General features: G+C 41.7%; 1 protein-coding gene across 1 annotated transcript in view; it reads left to right on the top strand.

Moving 5' to 3' along the window:
* The first annotated feature begins 382 nt into the window (after positions 1 to 382).
* Positions 383 to 19,544, top strand: part of NIPA1 (NIPA magnesium transporter 1) — a 50,106-nt gene continuing 30,944 nt past the window's right edge. Inside the window, exon 1 of the mRNA XM_061431448.1 lies at positions 383 to 588. Coding sequence (XP_061287432.1) covers positions 426 to 588 — 163 coding nt within the window. The 5' untranslated portion in view covers positions 383 to 425. The remainder of the gene's footprint in view (positions 589 to 19,544) is intronic.

Below are 19,544 nucleotides of genomic sequence, written 5' to 3' on the forward strand. Positions count from 1 at the left end.
TCCATGATCCCAGTTAGGACTGCGTCTTGTTGGCGCTTTTTCAGTCCCGAATATTGCATGGGACAACCACTAAAAATTATGTGTTTATCTGAGATGCAAACTTAACTGGGGGTCCTGTATTTGCAGTTGCCAAATCTGGAAACTCTGCCTCTACACCCACCCACCTACCGTCTCGCTCCATCCCTCACCATCGCGGCCTCTAAAGGCGCTCCGAACCCTCATTCGCTTCGTCTCGGCGCTCACCCTCCTCCCAGAACTCGGGATCCACCCTCCGCCTGACCTCCACGAGGAGCCCAGACTCCACCCTGCCTCCGTGCCGCCCAAGGTCCCCCCGCCCCACAGCCCAGTTGCTCTGCCGAGGAGCCGGCCTCCGCCTTCTGGCCGGGCTGGCGAGCGCGCAGGCGCAGAGGGCGGGCACGGGCGGAATGGGGACTGCGGCTGCTGCAGCGGCGGCGGCCGGGGAGGGGGCGCGCAGCCCGAGCCCCGCCGCCGTGTCGCTCGGTCTGGGCGTGGCCGTAGTGTCGAGCCTGGTGAACGGGTCCACGTTCGTGCTTCAGAAGAAGGGCATCGTGCGCGCCAAGCGGCGAGGTAGGGCGGGCAGCGGCCCTGCTCGGGGTGGGGGCGGGGGGTGTGGGGGGAGCAGCCGCCGGGTGTTGGGAGAGGAGCTGCCTCAAGTAGGGGAGTGTTCGGGTCGTCAGACCGAGCGGGGCACCTCCGAAGGGCGAGCTGCGCGGGCGAGAGACCCCTGAGCCCACCCAAAGCGCTAGCACAGACGCTGCCCCGCGCGCCAGGAGCGTCTCTGCAAGCATAGCTGCCGGGGAAATCAGCCGCCCGCCCTGAGCGATGGTAGTGGTGTCGCCGCCACTGTTTTCTCTTTCTTCCCAGCGGCTGCCAAGGCCGTCTTCAGTTTTATAAGATTTTTCCAGCAGACTTCTTTCCTACCTCGCAGACCCAATCCCTTTGCAGCCCTGCAGCCCGCCGACCTGCCCTCTGGTTGTCTCCCAGTGTCCCTGTCACCTGCATTCGCCGGCTGCTTAGGGAAAGCTTCTTGTCTACAGTGTTCCTGGAATGGTCAGAGTCCACTGCCGGACCGGGAGGTGCGACAGGCCTCCCACCTTTGCTTTGACTCGGGCCTGGGGTGCACTTGGAGGGCAGGGTCCGCTGACCTCTCTCCCCGCAGTGGCCATATCAGTGCAGAAGAAAAAATGTGCGCTAGGCAGGCCAGGGTGGGACTTGTGGGCCAAGAAGGCGCTTGTCCTCGGGGTCTGTGCTTTTCTGCGTCTTCTGTTCCTGAGGTCCTTGGCTTGAACCGTCTTTGGTTTAGATTTGACCTATTTGACTACAATGTATGGATGTGAGAGTTGGACTGTGAAGAAGGCTGAGCACCGAAGAATTGATGCTTTTGAACTGTGGTGTTGGAGAAGACTCTTGAGAGTCCCTTGGACTGCAAGGAGATCCAACCAGTCCATCCTAAAGAAGATCAGTCCTGGGTGTTCATTGGAAGGACTGATGCTGAAGCTGAAACTCCAGTACTTTGGCCACCTCATGCAAAGAGTTGACTCATGGGAAAAGACCCTGAAGCTGGGAGGGATTGGGGGCAGGAGGAGAAGGGGACGCCAGAGGATGAGATGGCTGGATGGCATCCCTGACTCAATGGACGTGAGTTTGAGTGAACTCCGGGAGTTGGTGATGGACAGGGAGGCCTGGCTTGCTGTGATTCATGGGGTCGCAGAGTTGGACATGACTGAGCAACTGAACTGAACTGATTTGACTACAAATGATTTTCAGTGTGAAGAACACGAAAGACAGATTAAAATAATCAAGAATGGGCCGACTGAATATTGCTTGAGGTGGACACTGCTTATCAGTATGGAAAGTGGGAGATGTGGCCGAGTTTTTTGCCAGTGTTCCTGTGTGCTAAGAGAGGTTGAGACTGTTTACTGAAGGCAAGATGTAGCATGCTTTAAACTGCTAATGAACCTGTCCAGAAGGACTGAGAAGGTCTTGTGGTTGTTCATTGTGTTCTACAAGAATAGTGTTAGGAGCTTTCTGGGAAGGAGGAAGCCACCAGGTCATGGGTTTAAGAATAAGTTAACTCATTTAATAGTTCTAATTCTAGAATGCAAGTGAAACTCTCTTGAGTGCCCTGGATGTTCAGCCATGAGTGAATTGAGGAAAGAGATAAAGGGACCTACAACCTCAAGAGAAAATATGAAATCATAGATATTTGTTAAAGAATTCAGCTTCAAAGGGAAAACATTGCAGTCTATGCTGCTAAGTCGCTTCAGTCGTATCCGACTCTGTGTGACCCCATAGACGGCAGCCCACCAGGCTCCCCCGTCCCTGGGATTCTCCAGACAAGAACACTGGAATGGCTTGCCATTTCCTTCTCCAATGCATGAAAGTGAAAAGTGAAAGTGAAGTCGCTCAGTCATGTCCAACTCTTAGCGATCCCATGGACTGCAGCCCACGAGGCTCCTCCGTCCATGCGATCTTCCAGGCAAGAGTGGGGTGGGGTGCCATTGCCCTCTCCAATTGCAGTCTATACATAAGATCTAAATGAAATCTAATGTAGTTTCCCTTGGATGTGGCTGTAAACCCTAAGGTAGGAATTAGCCATCTGGCAGCTGCACACTTTTCAGAGAGCACCTGTCAGTTTGAGGGGCTTTAGGGTGAAGTATTTGCTGTAATTCAAAAATAAACAACATATATGCCCTTGATAGGATGGGTACATGATCTCCCGAACCCAGTCTAACCATGGGAAAAACACCACACAAAGCTGAATTCAGAAATAGCCTGCAAAATATCTGCAGCCCTCCTGTCAAGGTTGTAAAGTCTGAGAGACTGTCAGAGCCAGGAGTAGCCTGAGGACACGTGACCATATGACATTAGGTAAAATCTAAGGAAACCTGAATATAGACTTAACAGAAAACAATGATTATTGAGTAAAACTAAATGTGTTGTTTCAGCTCAGCTTATGTGTTCAAGGGAGTTAGTGAATAAGAAAAAACCCCACAGAAACCTGAAAAAAAATTATTGATGTTTTTTTTTATGCTTGCACACTATGTCCTTAAATTAATGAGTGAAAATGTAATATTTGCTAATTTCATTCTTCCCCAGTTACTATCCACCATTACTAATTCAAGCTAGCTGGGTTCCTCATAATGGTAGAGTATGGACATATAGTCTTGTTTTGATAAATTAGTTTTTATTTGTTCAGCAGATGTTCATGAAAGTCTTATTATATGTCAGACACTGTTGTAGGTATCGAGGACACGTAGTTTCAAAATCGACTCCTCCTGAATCCTTTTTCTGCCTTTTCTGACAAGCAGCATAGTTGGCCATTATGAAATGACTGAAATGGAGATGGGAGGACAGAGGAGGTGGCTGAAAACTGGGGAGTCAAGTTCTTGTGTTAAGGAATGGTTTCTAACTGCAAAAAGCTGTCTCACTGAAAGTTTCAACTTTATTGCATTGCCATGCACCAGCATTTCTTTCTCACTGAAAGTTTCAACTTTATTGCATTGCCATGCACCAGCATTTCTTTTGAGTCTCAGCTTCAGGAGAGCCACCGTTCTGGTTACAGCCCTTCTATTGGCTGGGAGGGGTTGGGGTACAGCTTCCTCTGTTACTAGCTTTCACTCACTCTTGAAAGGACCTTGAATAGAATACCATGCGTGGAATGAAAATGGGTAGGCTAGGAGCACCATCAACAACACAGGCTTAAGGTGAACTGCCTCGCTTCTGGGGTGGCTTTGAAGGACTCTGAAGATGGGAAGAGGTCCGGGAGCACCTGGGGCTACAGGACATTGATAATATGTTTAGTGTTAGAACCCACTTGAAGCAGAGCTTTTAAAAGAGAAACAAGGTAATCATCGAGTGTAAAGATGTTTGTTGAAAGCCAGTTGCAATATTAGAATTCCTGTGCTGGTAGATAGGCTAGGATGGAGCCTCTTAGCTAGGGGAATGATGTCCTACCCTCAGACAGACACTGTAGAGACAGCCTCAGGAAAGTCAAATGTATGGATTTGCTGGAGGCTTTGGAGATCTACACAGATGAATAACTCTATTAGAATGTCCTAGGCCTGGAAGACCATGAACTTTTAAAAAATTCCCTTTCATCAAAACCAGATCAGTTCAGTTCAGTTCAGTCACTCAGTCGTGTCCGACTCTTTGCGACCCCATGAATCGCAGCACGCCAGGCCTCCCTGTCCATCACCAACTCCCGTCGAGTCGGTGATAGCATCCAACCATCTCATCCTCTGTCGTCCCCTTCTCCTCCTGTCCCCAATCCCTCCCAGCATCAGGGTCTTTTCCAATGAGTCAACTCTTCACATGAGGTGACCAAAGTATTGGAGTTTCAGCTTCAGCATCAGTCCTTCCAATGAACACCCAGGACTGATCTTCTTTAGGATGGACTGGTTGGATCTCCTTGCAGTCCAAGGGACTCTCAAGAGTCTTCTCCAACACCACAGTTCAAAAGCATCAATTCTTCAGTGCTCAGCTTTCTTCACAGTCCAACTCTCACATCCATACATGACCACTGGAAAAACCATAGCCTTGACTAGACAGACCTTTGTTGGCAAAGTAATGTCTCTGCTTTTGAATATGTTATCTAGGTTGGTCATAACTTTCCTTCCAAGGAGTAGGTGTCTTTGAGTTTCATGGCTGCAGTCACCATCTACAGTGATTTTGGAGCCCAAAACCAGGAGATACCTCCTAATGCCTGTTAGGATGGTTGTTGTTTTAAAACGAAGTAGGAGGTAATAAGCATTGGTGAGGATGTTGAGAAATTGGAACCCTTGTGCACTGTTCTTGAGAATATAAAATGGTACACCTGCTATGCAAATCAATATGGAGGTTCTTCAAAAAATAAATGTAGAATTACCATATAAGCCAGCAGTTCCATTTCTGAGTATATATATCCAGAAGAAATAAAAGCAGGGACTTGGATAGATATCCGCACACCCTTGTCCATAGGAGCATTATTCACAATAGAGAAAGTGTGGAAACAACCCAAATATCCATTGATGGATAAATAGATAAACGAATTGTGGTATATACATTTAAAAGGAATATTATTTAGTCTTAAAAAGGAAGGAAATCCTTACACATGCTGCATAATAGATGAGCCTTGAGACATTATGCTAAGTGAAATAAATCAGTCACAGAAGGACAAACCTTACATGATTCTACCCATATGAGGTATCTAGAGTAGTCAAATTATAGAGACAGAAAGTAGAATGGTATCACAGGGGCTGTAAGAAGGAGGGGTGGAAAATTAATGTTTAATGGGCACAGAGGTTTTTTGTTGTTGTTAAATATTCTCTTTTACCCAGAGTTTCTGCTTTGTAAGATGGGATAGTTCTGGAGATGGATGATGGTGCTTGTACAACAGAGTGAATGAACTTAATGCCATGGAACTGTACACCTAAAAATGGTTAAAATGGTGACTTTTATATGTATTTTTCCACAATAAAAAAAATCCTCTTCAGATTTCATAGTCTCTTTTCCTGAGAAGAGTACAGCCTAAGTGTGTAGTTAAACTGTTAGATGCTCAGAAGGTGAGTGAGTTGTCCCATGAGAGTGAAAACTGGGATCCAAGTATCCCGCCTGCTAGTCTCAAGCCTCCTGTACTGACTTGAAGGGCATGTGCTCTCTGGCTTTCGAAAGTACACTTTTTTCCTTGCCTCTCTTGTCATTCCCAGGCACACACCTAGGTGCATGTACCCCCACAGCCAGGGATGAGATGGACACATGTTGTCTTCACCCCCGCCGCCCTCTGGGCCTGCGATTAGTTTCTCAGCTTCTGTGAGTCCTCCATACCCTAACAGATGGAGTTGGCTCCTCCTGCTGTATGTCTTCTTTGTGTCTGTCCTCAACCCTTTTCTGCTCCTGAAACCTGTGGTCTAATGGCTTGTTCACTTGTCTGTGTGCCCCCTGGATCGTGGCTGTTCAAGGCAGGGGACATGTCCTGTCAACGGGGAGCCATATGGTGGGCACTCAATATAACATCTAACTGGCCATGAGTATCCGTGTAGTAAAGAGGGTAAAACTGAACCTTGTATTTTATTTGTAAGCTTTCTTCAAATTATTCAGAGCTGACCTCATTTATCTGTGGCCTTTGCTAAGCAACAGAAACCAGAGTTACTGCCGGATCTGAAAACCTCTAACCCTGATCCCTGTCCAGCTCCAAGGGGAGACCATTGATGAGGAACACGGGGAGAACAGTGCAGTTGTTAAGAGCATCAAGTGTCTCCATAGCCTGTACATATTTGGTTTACTTGGTAGTATTTCCAGAAGAAGAGAAGGTAAAGAAGGCTGCTACTTATACAAGACTCATGATGTCCCAGGCTCATGCCTCTGTCTGGACTCAGATAGGCCCTGCTTCCTTGGGGTCTTCCAGTGGGTTGCAGTCAGACGGTGGCTGGGGCTGGAGCCATCTGAGATGATTTCTTCACTTGCTTGTTCGGGACAGCTGAAACAGCTAGGGGGAGTCCTGAGCCCCCTCTCTATTTCTCTCTCCCCCTTCCTCTCTACCTCTGTCACTATTGTAGTCTCTTCACACGTGGCTACCTTGGGCTTTCTCACACCATAGTGGTCTCAGGGAAGTCATACCCCTTATGTGCTGCATAGCTTCATCGAGGCCGAATCTTCCAGACTAAAGTGATTGCTGAACGATCTTTGTGACCTGTTTTGGAAGTCTTAAAATACTACCACTGCCACATTCTAGTGGTATACTCAGAGCCAGCCCAAGTTCAGAGTGTGAGGGGACAGTATAGGGACATGGATCCCAGGAGGTGTGATGTAGGAGAGAAGTTGAGGCTCGCACTCGATACAGGACTGGTGGTACCATGATCTGAACCCAGCTCAGGCTGACTTTGAAGGTGGTCTTTCTCTCCTGCTGCCTGTAGGAAAAGTGAAGGGGAAGATATTAACACATAAATTCACCTACAAGTAGGACTTTTCCAATGAGTTTCATAATTTATTTGAAAAAAGTTCATAATATGATACTGGTTTATTATAAATAAGTATATATAATTAATACCCTAAAACATTAAGGTAAATAATTTCTAATCTTTTTCATTATGACAAACATGGGACTAGATCACTAATATACATTCCTGCATGAAATACCACTTGATCTTATTGAACTTCTGTTGGACAGAGTGTATTTTTTCTTCAAAAATGTTTATTGATACAGTATAAAATATAATGTAATTTATATTTCCAATACTTTAAGTCCTCAATGAGTAAATAGCCCTTTTTAGAAAAATTTTAAAGATGAGCAACTAGGAAAAAACAGTTTTCAAGGAGAATATGCTCAATCCCACATTCCCTATGTATCTGTGCCATTCGCTAATGTTTCCAAATCTGTGACTGTAAACTGATTCTTTTGGATATTGCCTGCATCAGCCAGGGAGGGTGGGCAGGCAGAGGGTTTCCTTTGCTGGTCCATGCCCAATCAGAGCTCTGCTAAACAATCATATCGTTCCAGAGAACTCTGGGCGTTGTCATATTTTTAAAAGAGCATCTTCTTCCTGATTATAGAAATGTGGCCACTTTTTAAAATCTGGGAAGTACATATGAATAGGAAAATAAAAAGTATTCATCTCTTCACTTTGAGGTAACTACTGTTACAATTAGGTGTATTTCTCTTAGTCACATTCAATACTTATATTTCGACATTGAATTTTAATGAATAAATCCTGTGTACCAAATATATATAATACATAGGGTATAGAGAAAAATGAAATAAATACCCCCAGTCAGATATGGTATATCTCTTCATCATGTACCTTGAAAACTGTGTGCCAGGTTACGTCCTGTTGTTGTGCTCATCCCCATGCTGTTAAATATCCTTTGAAAAAATATCCAGTGGTTGCATGAATGTTGTTGTTGTCGTTCAGTCTCTCAGTAGTGTCCAACTCTTTGCAACCCCATGGACTTCAGCATGCCAAACTTCCCTGTCCTTCACCATCTCCCGGAGTTTGCTCAAACTCAGGTCCCTTGAGTTGGTGATGCCATCCAACCATCTCATCCTCTGTCGTCCCCTTCTCCTCCTGCCTTAAATCTGTCCCAGCATCAGGGTCTTTTACAGTGAGTTGGCTCTTCATATCAGGTGGCCAAAGTATTGGAGCTTCAGCTTCAGCATCAATCCTTCCAATGTATATTCAGGAGTGATTTCCTTTAGGATTAACTGGTTTGATCTCCTTGTGGTCCAAGGGACTTTCAAGAGTCTTCTCCAACACCACAGTTCAAAAGCACCAGTTCTTTGGAGCTCAGCCCTCTTGATGGTCCAACTCTCATATCCATACATAACTACTGGAAAAACCATAGGTTTGATTAGACAGAGCTTTGTTGGCAAAGTCCCTGCTTTTTAATATGCTCTCTAGGTTTGTTGTAGGTTTTTTTTCCAAGGAGCAAGATTTTGGAGCCCAAGAAAATAAAGTCTGTCACTGTTTCCATTGTTTCCCCATCTATTTGCCATGAAGTCATGGGACCGGTTGCCATGATCTTAGTTTTTTGAATGTTGAGTTTTAAACCCGCTTTTTCACCCTTTAACCTTCCTCAAGAGGCTCTTTAGTTTCTCTTCACTTTCTCCTATAAGGGTGGTGTCATCTGCGTATCTGAGGTTATTGATATTTCTCTTGGCAGTCTTGATTGGAGCTTGTGCTTCACCCAGCCTGGCATTTCATATGATGTACTCTGCATATGAGTTAAATAAGCAGGGTGACAATATACAGCTTTGACGTACTCCTTTCCCAATTTTGAACCAGTATGTTGTTCCATCATCTTTTAGGATTTAAAATAGCTCAGCTGGAATTCTGTCACCTCTTCTAGCTTTGTTTGCAGTGATGCTTCCTAAGATCCACTTGACTTCATACTCCAGGATGTCTGGCTCTAGGTGAGTGAGCACACCATTGTGGTTATCTGGATCATTAAGATCTTTTTGCAAGCCATCTTGAATTAATTTTTGTATACGACTAAGGTATGAGTCAAGGTATGCCACATTTGTGGCAGAAAGTGAAGACGTGAAGAAGAACTAAAGAGCCTCTTGATGAAAGTGAAAGAGGAGAGTGAAAAAGTTGGCTTAAAACTCAACATTCAGAAAACTAAGATCATGGCATCTGGTCCCATCACTTCATGACAAATAGATGCAGAAACAATGGAAACAGTGAGAGACTTTATTTTGGGGGCTCCAAAATCACTGCAGATGTGACTGCAGCCATGAAATTAAAAGACACTTGCTCCTTGGAAGAAAAGTTATGACCAACCTAGACTGCATATTAAAAAGCAGAGACATTACTTTGCCAACAGAGGTCCGTCTAGTCAAATCTATGGCTTTTCCAGTAGTCAACGTGTGGATGTGAGAGAGTTGGACCATAAAGAAAGCTGAGCACCTAAGAACTGATGCTTTTGTACTTTGGTGTTGGAGAAGACTCTTGAGAGTCCCTTGAACTGCAAGGAGATCCAACCAGTCCATCCTAAAGGAAATCAGTCCTAAATATTCATTGGAAGGACTGATACTGAAGCTGAAACTGCAATACTTTGGCCACCTGATGTGAAGAACTGACTCACTGGAAAAGACCTTGATGCTGGGAAAGATTGAAGGCAGAGGAGAAGGGAATGTCAGAGGATGAGATGGTTGGATGGCATCATCAACTCAATGGACATGAGTTTGAGTAGGCTCTGGGAGTTGGTGGAGGACAGGGAAGCCTGGCATGCTGCGGTTCATGGGATCACAGAGCTGGACACTACTGAGCGACTGAACTGAACTGAACTGAAGTGAAGGTATGAGTCAAGGTTCAGTGTTGTCTCTCCTGGTAGACATTTGGTTCTGCATCATTTGTTGACTGAATTATACTGCTGCTTTAGTCCATGATCTGAGTGTACATGTGTGAGTGTATTTCTGAATTGTATTCTGTTTTTATTATATGCTCAGTCCCTCAGTTGTGTCCGACTCTTTGCGACCCCATGGACTGCAGCACGCCAGGCTTCCCTGTCCTTCATCATTCCCGGAGTTTTCTCAAATTCATGTCCATTGCGTCTGTGATGCTATCCAACCATCTTGTCCTCTGTTGTCGCCTTCTCCCCCTGCCTTTGATCTTTCCCAGCATCAGTGTCTCTTCCAATGAGTTGGCTCTTTGCATCAGGTGGCCAAAGTATTAGAGCTTTAGCTTTTTATTGTTTATGCCTATACTTATGTCAGTCTGTCTTGATTATGTTGTTTTATAATCTTAAAATCAGATAGTATAAGTCATACAGGTTTTTTCTTCTTTTTCAAAATTGCCTAGCTATTTCTTTAGGAAAGTAGATTCTACATATCTAATAAGAATCATACAGTTACTAACTGTACTAATAAGAACTTCAGGTAGTAACTCCATTCATACATTGGTGAATACCAAGTACCCAAATTGAGTCTAGTTAATGCTCTCATTTAGCTAGTTGGTGTCAGGAAAGAAATTTTCTTGATAGTTCTTTTTTTTAAAGAACTCTGTAAAAACTATGTAGCATCTTTTAAGTTAAGGCATTAATTAGCTAGTAAAGGACTTAATGATCCACTTCTGCTTTGCTGTTTGTAGCAACTTCTGTTCTTCCTCTTGGGAGCACACGTGAATGGAAGTAATTTTCCTGTGGTATGATCAGGAGGTACATAAACTAGATGACTGTCTGTATTTTTGTGCTAGAAAGTAATATTTTAAGGACATTTCTGACACATGTTTATAACTAAATGGAAGGTTTTAAAAGCCAATAGTCCATCATCACTGCCAATTGATATTATCATATCAATATCAGTAGACAATAGACTATCAATAGACAACATCACTGCCAATTGGTATTATCATCCTGAGAAGGTTCTTTTGTGTTTGCACAACAGTTCTTTGTCTTATGGTTCAGCTATTATAAACAACCATTGAACTCTCAGCATCCAGGGTTTCCAGTATGAGGGGAGAAAAAAATTCTAGACTTTAGATGTTGCTACCTTTGGAACCCATACTTAGGAGTGGAGGGGAGGAGGCATGAGTGCAGTCAAATAAACAAACAGAAAATCATCAGTGTTCTACAGTTCTGAGCTCCTTGTTCTTGCTGAGGCCAGAGAACTTGAAGAGTCTCAGACATCAGCCTGGAAGAGGATGAGCATGAACATAAGCTTGAACAAGGGCCCCCTGAGGGTGTCAGCTAAGTAACTAAGATGTTTAGGGACAGTGATGAAGGTGAAACTATGAAGAAACTGTCATTTTAGAACATAAGAAAATAATGTCTATAGCAGGGCCAAGGCCTAACGTGGAAGGCAGGCTCCTAAGAGTTTCTGGCTGCAAGAGGATGGAACCTGGGGCAGCTACTGCACAGGTGGATGAGCAGAAAGAGCAGTGGGTTTTCTTCCATGAGCACTGGGGGTACTGCTGAACTGGGGTCCTTGGGGCCCACGTGGAGAAGTACCACTTTGATACATAGTTAGAAGTGTAACTTAATGCCTATTAAAGCAGAAAAATTTTACCTAATATTGACTTAAAAGGTGCAGGTGATTGCAATACTTTTGCATTTCAGCAAATTCAGTCTCCTCTTGGGGAGTATGAGTGGGGGGACCCTAAACACTTGCAGCTGACTTGTACCCTTTGACTAAAGGGAGACCAAAATCTTGTTATTTCTCCATTCCTAGTATCCCAGGTCCTTCCCCATTTTAGTGAGAATCCATTTGAAACCAGCAAAAGCATACGCTCTATAGTAGTGTTGTACGATAGTGAAAGCCATGAAAGAGGAGAGTCTCAGTGGGTCCCCTTGTACTGGCATCCTTGAACTGCAGGAGGATTGCCCACATTCTAGCTGCTGCTGTAGCAGTGGTCCCATGCCCTCAGCATAGACCCCCAACAGGAAAGGTTGTGACTGATTCCTTGATTTCTAAGTTCCTGAAATCTGCTGAGTATCATATATAGAATTTTGAAAAGCTGTTGAGTAAATTAGTGTGTTCACTTGCTGTAAACAATCTTCAAGATCTAGAATGATATTCAGAGCTATTTTAAATAATAAGCAAGAATATTTATTTATACACACAAGAGAGCAGGAGTGGCCATGCTTATATTAAACAGAATAAACTTTAAGACAAAAATTGTTACTAGAGACAAAGAAGGACATTTTATAATGATGAAATGGTTCAATCTTCAGGAAGATACAACATTTCTAAATACATGTGGACTTGGCAACAACACCCAGTTTTGCTTCAGCAAAACTGACAGAATAAAGGGAGAGAGAGACAATTAAAAGAGGTGGCTGGATCGGACTTCCCGGGTGGTCCAGTGGTGAAGAATCTGCCTTCCAATGGAGGGGACGCTGGTTTGATCCCTGGTTGGGGAACTAGGATCCCACATGCCGTGGGGCAACCATAGCTAAGACCTGATGCAACCAAATAAATAAAAATTAAAAAAAAAATAGTAGTTGGAGATGTTAGTATCCTACATTCAAATGGATGGAAAAACAAGGCTGAAGATCAGCAAAGAAGTAGAAGACTTGAACAATACTATAAATCAATTGGCATTTACTGTTTTAATTTTTACAGTTGGATTTATGCCATTTACTGTTTTTCTATACATCTTGTAGATTTTCTGTTTCTCTACTCATTTATGGCTTTATTTGCATTATGTGAATTTCTCTAGTGTAACCTTTTAATTCCTCTAATGATTTTTCACCATATTTTTTAGTTATTTGCTCTAGGATTTACCATTATATTTTAGCTAATGGAATCTACTTCAGACTTATACTAATTTAAATCCAGGTAGATATAGAAATATTACTCCTATACAGCTGCATTGCTGCTTTTTTTTTTTTGTAATTTTTTTTTTAAACACCAGAAACCTTTTGTAGTGAGGTATAGCCAATTAATAATATTGTGATAGTTTCAGGTGAGTAGCAAAGGGAGTCAGCCATACATATACATATAACTTCTTTCTTTATTATTGTTATATATGTTACATTTTTTATGTTACAAACCCAACAATGTATTGTTGTAGCTTATAATAAAGATAATGTATACTTTATATTATTTTATATCCCAAAGAGGCTTAGAAAAGGAAGTCAAATACAGATTTATAGTGTCTGTTATGTTTCTTTTTAAAGAAATTATTTGGCTGTGCTTGGTCTTAGTTGCAGCACCTAGGATCTTCAGTCTTCTTTGTGGCATGCTGGATTTTAGCTGTGGCATGCAAACTCTTAATTGTAGCACTGAAAAAAAGTGAAGTCACTCAGTTGTGTCCGACTCTTTTTTGACCCCATGGACTGTAGCCTGCCAGGCTCCTCCATTCATGGGATTTTCCAGGCAAGAATACCATAGTGGGTTGCCATTTCCTTCTCCAGGGGATCTTCCTAACCCAGGGATCAAACCCAGGTCTCCTGCACCAGAGGCAGACTCTTTACTGTGTGAGCCACCAGGGAGGCCCCCAGACCAGGGGTCAACCCCAGGCCTCCTGCATTGGAAATGTGGAGTCTTAGCCACTGGTCCACAGAGAAGTCCTTGTTATGTTACTTTCTTATTTACCATTTCTTATCTTCTTCATTTGTTCCTGTGGATCAAGTTACCATCAAGTTATCATGTTCTTGCTTGGTAAAACTTTGCTCACACACATATCCTTTGTGCTGCCCTTATCAAATTTATTACTATATGTTATATATGTGTGTATTTATAATGTATACTATATAATGTTTAATGCTGTATGTTATTGATCCGACAATACAATAATATACATTCAGTACCTTTTCAAATCATCTAAGATGAGAAAGCAATGGCACCCCACTCCAGTACTCTTGCCTGGAAAATCGCATGGGCGGAGGAGCCTGGTAGGCTGCTGTCCATGGGGTCGCTAAGAGTCGGACACGACTGAGCGACTTCACTTTCACTTTTCACTTTCATGCATTGGAGAAGGAAATGGCAACTCACTCCAGTATTCTTGCCTGGAGAACCCCAGGAACGGGGGAGCCTAGTGGGCTGCTGTCTATGGGGTCGCACAGAGTTGGACACGACTGAAGCGACTTAGCAGCAGCAGCAGCAGCAAAATGAGAAAGGACAATATATTTTCACTTCCACTGACTTTTATAATGACGCAGTTACCTCTGTCATTACTGGAGTGTGTGTGTGTATATGTGTATGTATTCAAAGTACCGTCTGAATTTACTTGCTTTCACCTGAAGAACTTCATTTAATGTTTATTGTAAGCTCTGTTTGTTCTCAATTCTCTTCAGTTTTACTTATCTGAGAATGTTTTTGTTTTGCCTTCATATTTGAAAGATAGTTTTGCTGGATGTAAGATTTCTCCTTTAAGAACTTTGACTGTATTATTCCACTGCTTTCTGGCCTCCACTATTTTGCTGAGAATCAGTTGTTAATCTTATTGGAATTCCCTTGTTGTCAGTTGTTTTTCTCTTGCTTCTTTCACAATTTTGTCTTTGAGCGTTTTACCATCATGTGACTGGGTGTGGATATCTTTGTGTTTGTCTCATTGGAGTTTTTTGAGCTTCCTGGATGTGTAGATTTTTTTTTTTTAATCACATTTGGTAAGTTTCAGCTATTTTTCCTTGAATATTTTTTCTGATACTTTCTTTTCCTCTGATAATTACATTATATCTATTGATATTCTTAATGATGTCCCACATTTCTCTGAGGTGCTGTTAATTTTTATTTGTACCTCTCTCTCTTTAGTTTTTGTTCTCTGTTAATGTTTTCCAGAATGTATAATCTTTATCAATATGTCTTCAAGTTCACTGATTCTTTCTTCTGCCAGGAGGTTAAAATCTGCTATTGATTTTTTCATTCTAGTCATTTTACCTTTCAACCCCAGAATTTACAGTTGGCTTTTCATTTTTTTAAAATAATTTATGTCTGAAAGTGAAGTCTCAGTCGTGTCCGACTCTTTGTGACCCCATGGACTGTAGCCCACCAGGCTCCTCCGTCCATGGGATTCTCCGGGCAAGAATACTGGAGTGGGTTGCCATTTCCTTCTCAAGGGGAGTCTTCCCGACCCAGGGATCGAACCCAGGTCTCCCGCATTGCAGGCAGACGCTTTAACCTCTGAGCCATCAGGGAAGCCCAATTTATGTCTATTGATACTCTATTTGATGATGAGTTGTCATCATATCTTTACTTCTTTAAGCATGATTTCCTTTAGTTATTTGAACATATTTTAAATAACTGGTTTGAAGTTTTTGTTATATCTAAAATCTGGATGCTCTCACGGGCAATTTTGTTGCTTGCATTCCCCCCTTTAAATGATATTTGTAATATACTGCATGTTTTCTTGTTTGTTTGGTGCATCTTATAATTTTTTTCAGTTAAAAATTATTATTTTTATTATTACCAATCAGGTAATAATCATCGTTTCAATAGTTCTTTTCCAGAACATTTATAGTTAGTGCAACAAAGACAAATACTACTAAAGCACTGATACAGTAGATTTTGTACTGCTTGCTGTTTCATGCATAACAAAAGGGAATATATACATTATATTTTATCAATTTATCTATTCATCCATTGATAGACATGTGGATTCTAATGGCTTTTTGGCTATTGTGAATAATGCTACTAAGAACATAAGTGTGCACATACTTGTTCAAATTTGTGCTTTCAGTTTTTATGGATATATACCCAGAAGGGGGATTGCTGGATCATATGCTAAGTCTATATTTAACTTTCTGAGGAACTGCCATTCTGTTATCCACAGCAAGTACACCATTTTCCATTCTCACCAGCAATCAGCAAGGGTTTCTTTGAATTTCTCTGTATCTTTACCAACACTTGCTGTTTTTCTGGATTTTTGTTTGTTTTGATAGTAGCCTTTCTAATGGGTGTAGGTGGTATCTCATCATTGTTACAATTTGCATTTCCCTAAAGATTAGTGATTTTGAGCATCTCTATATGTGCTTATTGGCTATTTGTATATCTTCTCTGGAGAAACATCTATTCCAATCTTTTCCCCATTTTTGAAATGGTTTTTGTTGTTGTTACCTCATGATATTTTTGTTGATACCGATACAATATTTTTGTTGATTTTAAGTAATATGTGGTAGCAACTCTAGATGCATATTCTCCTACCCCCACCTCCAACCTATTGTTTGTTTATTTGTTTAGTGACTTAGAGTACCTTGATAAAGTATATTTATCCATTTATCATTCCCCTGCAATGTGAAGTCTCTGATGTCACTCCTCAGAGGGGATAGCCTTGGATATGTGCACCTTTACCCTGGGATGACAGTGGTCATCCAACTGGCAACTGGCAATCTTCGATCGTCTCTTACCCTGATTTCTTTGTTGTCTGCCTCATTGGGTACTACACCCAGATCTACTAATTGCTGGCTAGTTGCTCTACTGTTTTTGACAATGCTGCAGTGCATAGATTGCTTTACAACCATATCCTATTAAATTCAGGCAGATTTACTTGTTGAGAACAGTTAGTGGATGGGGGTAGTAGCCTCTGATCTTCTCTTCTTGCCTCTCCAGATATAGGATATTCACCCTACATTTATCTTCATGCTTGGGACAGGATGATTAGGACCTGCCATGCCTAGGGTAGAGTCTGTACCCTAAAAGTAGGGACTGAGTGAAGGAAGTGAGCCTCCAACCCTTGGATGGATTAACCAGATATTTAATCTCTTCAACTTGAAGTTGGAAGGGATTGGAAGTGCTGGAGGCCTGCTCTTCTGGTGACGGAGAGCTGAGAGGGGAAGGAGTCCTCTCTTTTGGTCACACCAGCCTGGAGTGGCACGTCTGTCCAGCTGAGCTGCAGCAGGGAGAGAAGTGGGTCTTGGCTCATGTGCTGAAGACTCACTGTTCTTACTGAGATTTTGTTGATTTTCTTGAAAAAAATGTTTCTTCATTTGCTGTATCCTCTTGGGACAATTTCCAGAGACTTTATTTTATTTTTACTGCTTTATTTACCAATTATGGTTGTTTTGCTAGGGAACTATCCATGAGGCTCCTCATACACTGTATTTGAAAGTGGGCTTTATGACTTTTCATTTTTAAATAAACAGCATATAAAAATATTTATTTATTTATTTAGGCTGTGCCAAGTCTTAGTTGCAGCCCGTGGCGTCTTCAGTCTCTGTGGGGCATGCAGGGTCTTTGGCTGTGGCATGGGAATGCTTGGTTGCGTCACGTGGTGTTTTTTGGGTTTTGTTTCTGACTGTACCTCATGGCACATGGGCTCTTAGTTCTCCGACCAGGGATTGAACCTGGACCTCCTGCACTGGGAATGTGGAGTCTTTAGCCACTGAACCACCAGGAGAGACCCTAAATTTGTTGTTGTCGTTGTTATTTTTAATTTTATATATGTATGTGTGTGAGCTTCCCTGATGGCTCAGCAGGGAAAGAATCTGCCTGCAGTGCAGGAATTACAGGAAATGCGGGTTCAATACCTGAGTTGGGAAGGTTCCCTGGAGGAGGGCATGGTAACTCACTCCAGCATTTTTGCCTGGAGGATCCCATGGACAGAGGAGCCTGGCGGGCTGCAGTCCATGGCGTCACCAAGCAGCAGACTCGACTGAAGCACCTGAGCATGCATGCATGTACGTATGTATGTCACCTGGTGAACTGGTAGTCTTCCTTTAATGAGGTAAATGCAGATGAATGACTGATTTTTAAATTGCATTTTTATTGAAGTATAGTTGATGTACAATATTAGTTACACGTGTACAACAGTGATTCACAAAAAATTTTTTTTATTTTAAGTGGGTGCATAGTATTCTTTTTTAAAAAAACATCAAAATAAAATTGATGTATAACATTAGTTTCAGTTGTACTGTGTAATTATTTGATATATGTATACATTGTGAAATGATCACCACAATAAATCTAGTTAACATTTATCACCACACATGGTAACAATTTTCCCCTGTGATAAGACTCTTTAAGACCTACTCTTGCTGCTGCTGCTGCTGCTGCTGCTAAGTCGCTTCAGTCATGTCCGACTCTGTGCGACCCCATAGACGGCAGCCCACCAGGCTCCGCCGTCCCTAGGATTCTCCAGGCAAGAACACTGGAGTGGGTTGCCATTGCCTTCTCCGAATATCTACTCTTAGCAACATTCATATACAATATAGTATTATCAACTATAGTCACCATGCTATACAGTGTGTCCCTAGGACTTATTTATTTTATGGCTGGAATTTTGTACCTTTTGACCCCTTCACCCATTTCCTCCACCCCTTGCCTATGGCCACCACCAATCTTTTTGTATATATGAGTTTGATTTTGTTAATATTTTTAAAAATCCTAATGTAGTTGATTTATAATATTATATTAATTTCAAGTATTCAGCAAAGTGGTTCAGTTTTATATATATATTGTATTTTTCAGATTATTTTACATTATATTACATAATAAGATTATTATATATACTTATAAGTACATAAGGTTATTACAAGATACTGAATATTATTCTCTGTTACACAGTAAATTCTTGTTGTTTATCTGTTTTATATATAGTACTGTCTGTCTGTTAATCCCATACTCCTTGTTTATCTGCCCCTCCCTTTCCTCTTTGGTAACCATCAGTTTGTTTTCTATGTCTGTGTGTCTGTTTCTGTTTTGTTTATAGATTCATTTGTATTATTTTTAGATTCCACATATAAGTGATATATAAGATAATTGTTTATCTTTCTCTATCTGACTTACTTCACTTAGTATGATAATCTCTAGGCCCATGTGTTGCTGCAAATGGCAATATTTCATTCTTTTTAATGGCTGAGTAATATTCCAGACACAAACACATGTATTCCCATACACTGCACATCTTTATCCGTTCATCTGTTGATGGATACTTAGGTTGCTTTCATGTCTTGGCTATTGTAAACAGTGCTGTTGTGAACATTGGGGTGAATGTATCTTTTCAGATTAGAGTTTACATCTTTCCCAGTATATAACTAAGAATAGGATTGCTAGATCATATGATAGCTCTATTTTTAGTTCTTTAAGGAATTGCCATACTGTTTTCCATAATGGCTGTACCAATTTACATTCCCACCAACAGTGTAGGAGAGTTCTCTTTTCTCCACATCCTTTCTAGCATTTATTGTTTATAGACTTTTTGATGATAACCATTCTGACTGGTTTGAGGCCATACTTCATTGTGGTTTTGACTTGAATTTTTCTAATAATTAGTGATGTTGAGCATCTTTTCATGTGCATGTTAGCCATCTGTATGTCTTCTTTGGTGACTTGTCTATTTAGATTTTCTGCCCATTTTTTCATTAGGTTGTTTTTGATATTGAGTTGTATAAGCTGTATATTTTGGATATCAGTCTTTTTTTGGTTGTATCACTTGCAAATATTTTCTCCCATTCCATAGGTTGTCTTTTTGTTTTGTTGATGGTTTCCTTTGCTGTGCAAAAGTTTTTAAGTTGGATTCAGTACAGTTTGTTTATTTCTTTTACCTTGGGAGCCTGAGCCAAGAAACTATTTTTACGATTTATATCAGAGAATGTTTTGTCTGTGTTCTCTTTCAGGAGTTTTATGGTGTCATGCCTTATATTAAGGCTTTTTTTTAAAATTTTGGTCA

This window comes from Bos javanicus, chromosome 2 (assembly GCF_032452875.1).
Source record: "Bos javanicus breed banteng chromosome 2, ARS-OSU_banteng_1.0, whole genome shotgun sequence".
In the NCBI taxonomy this organism is placed as follows: Eukaryota; Metazoa; Chordata; class Mammalia; order Artiodactyla; family Bovidae; genus Bos; species Bos javanicus.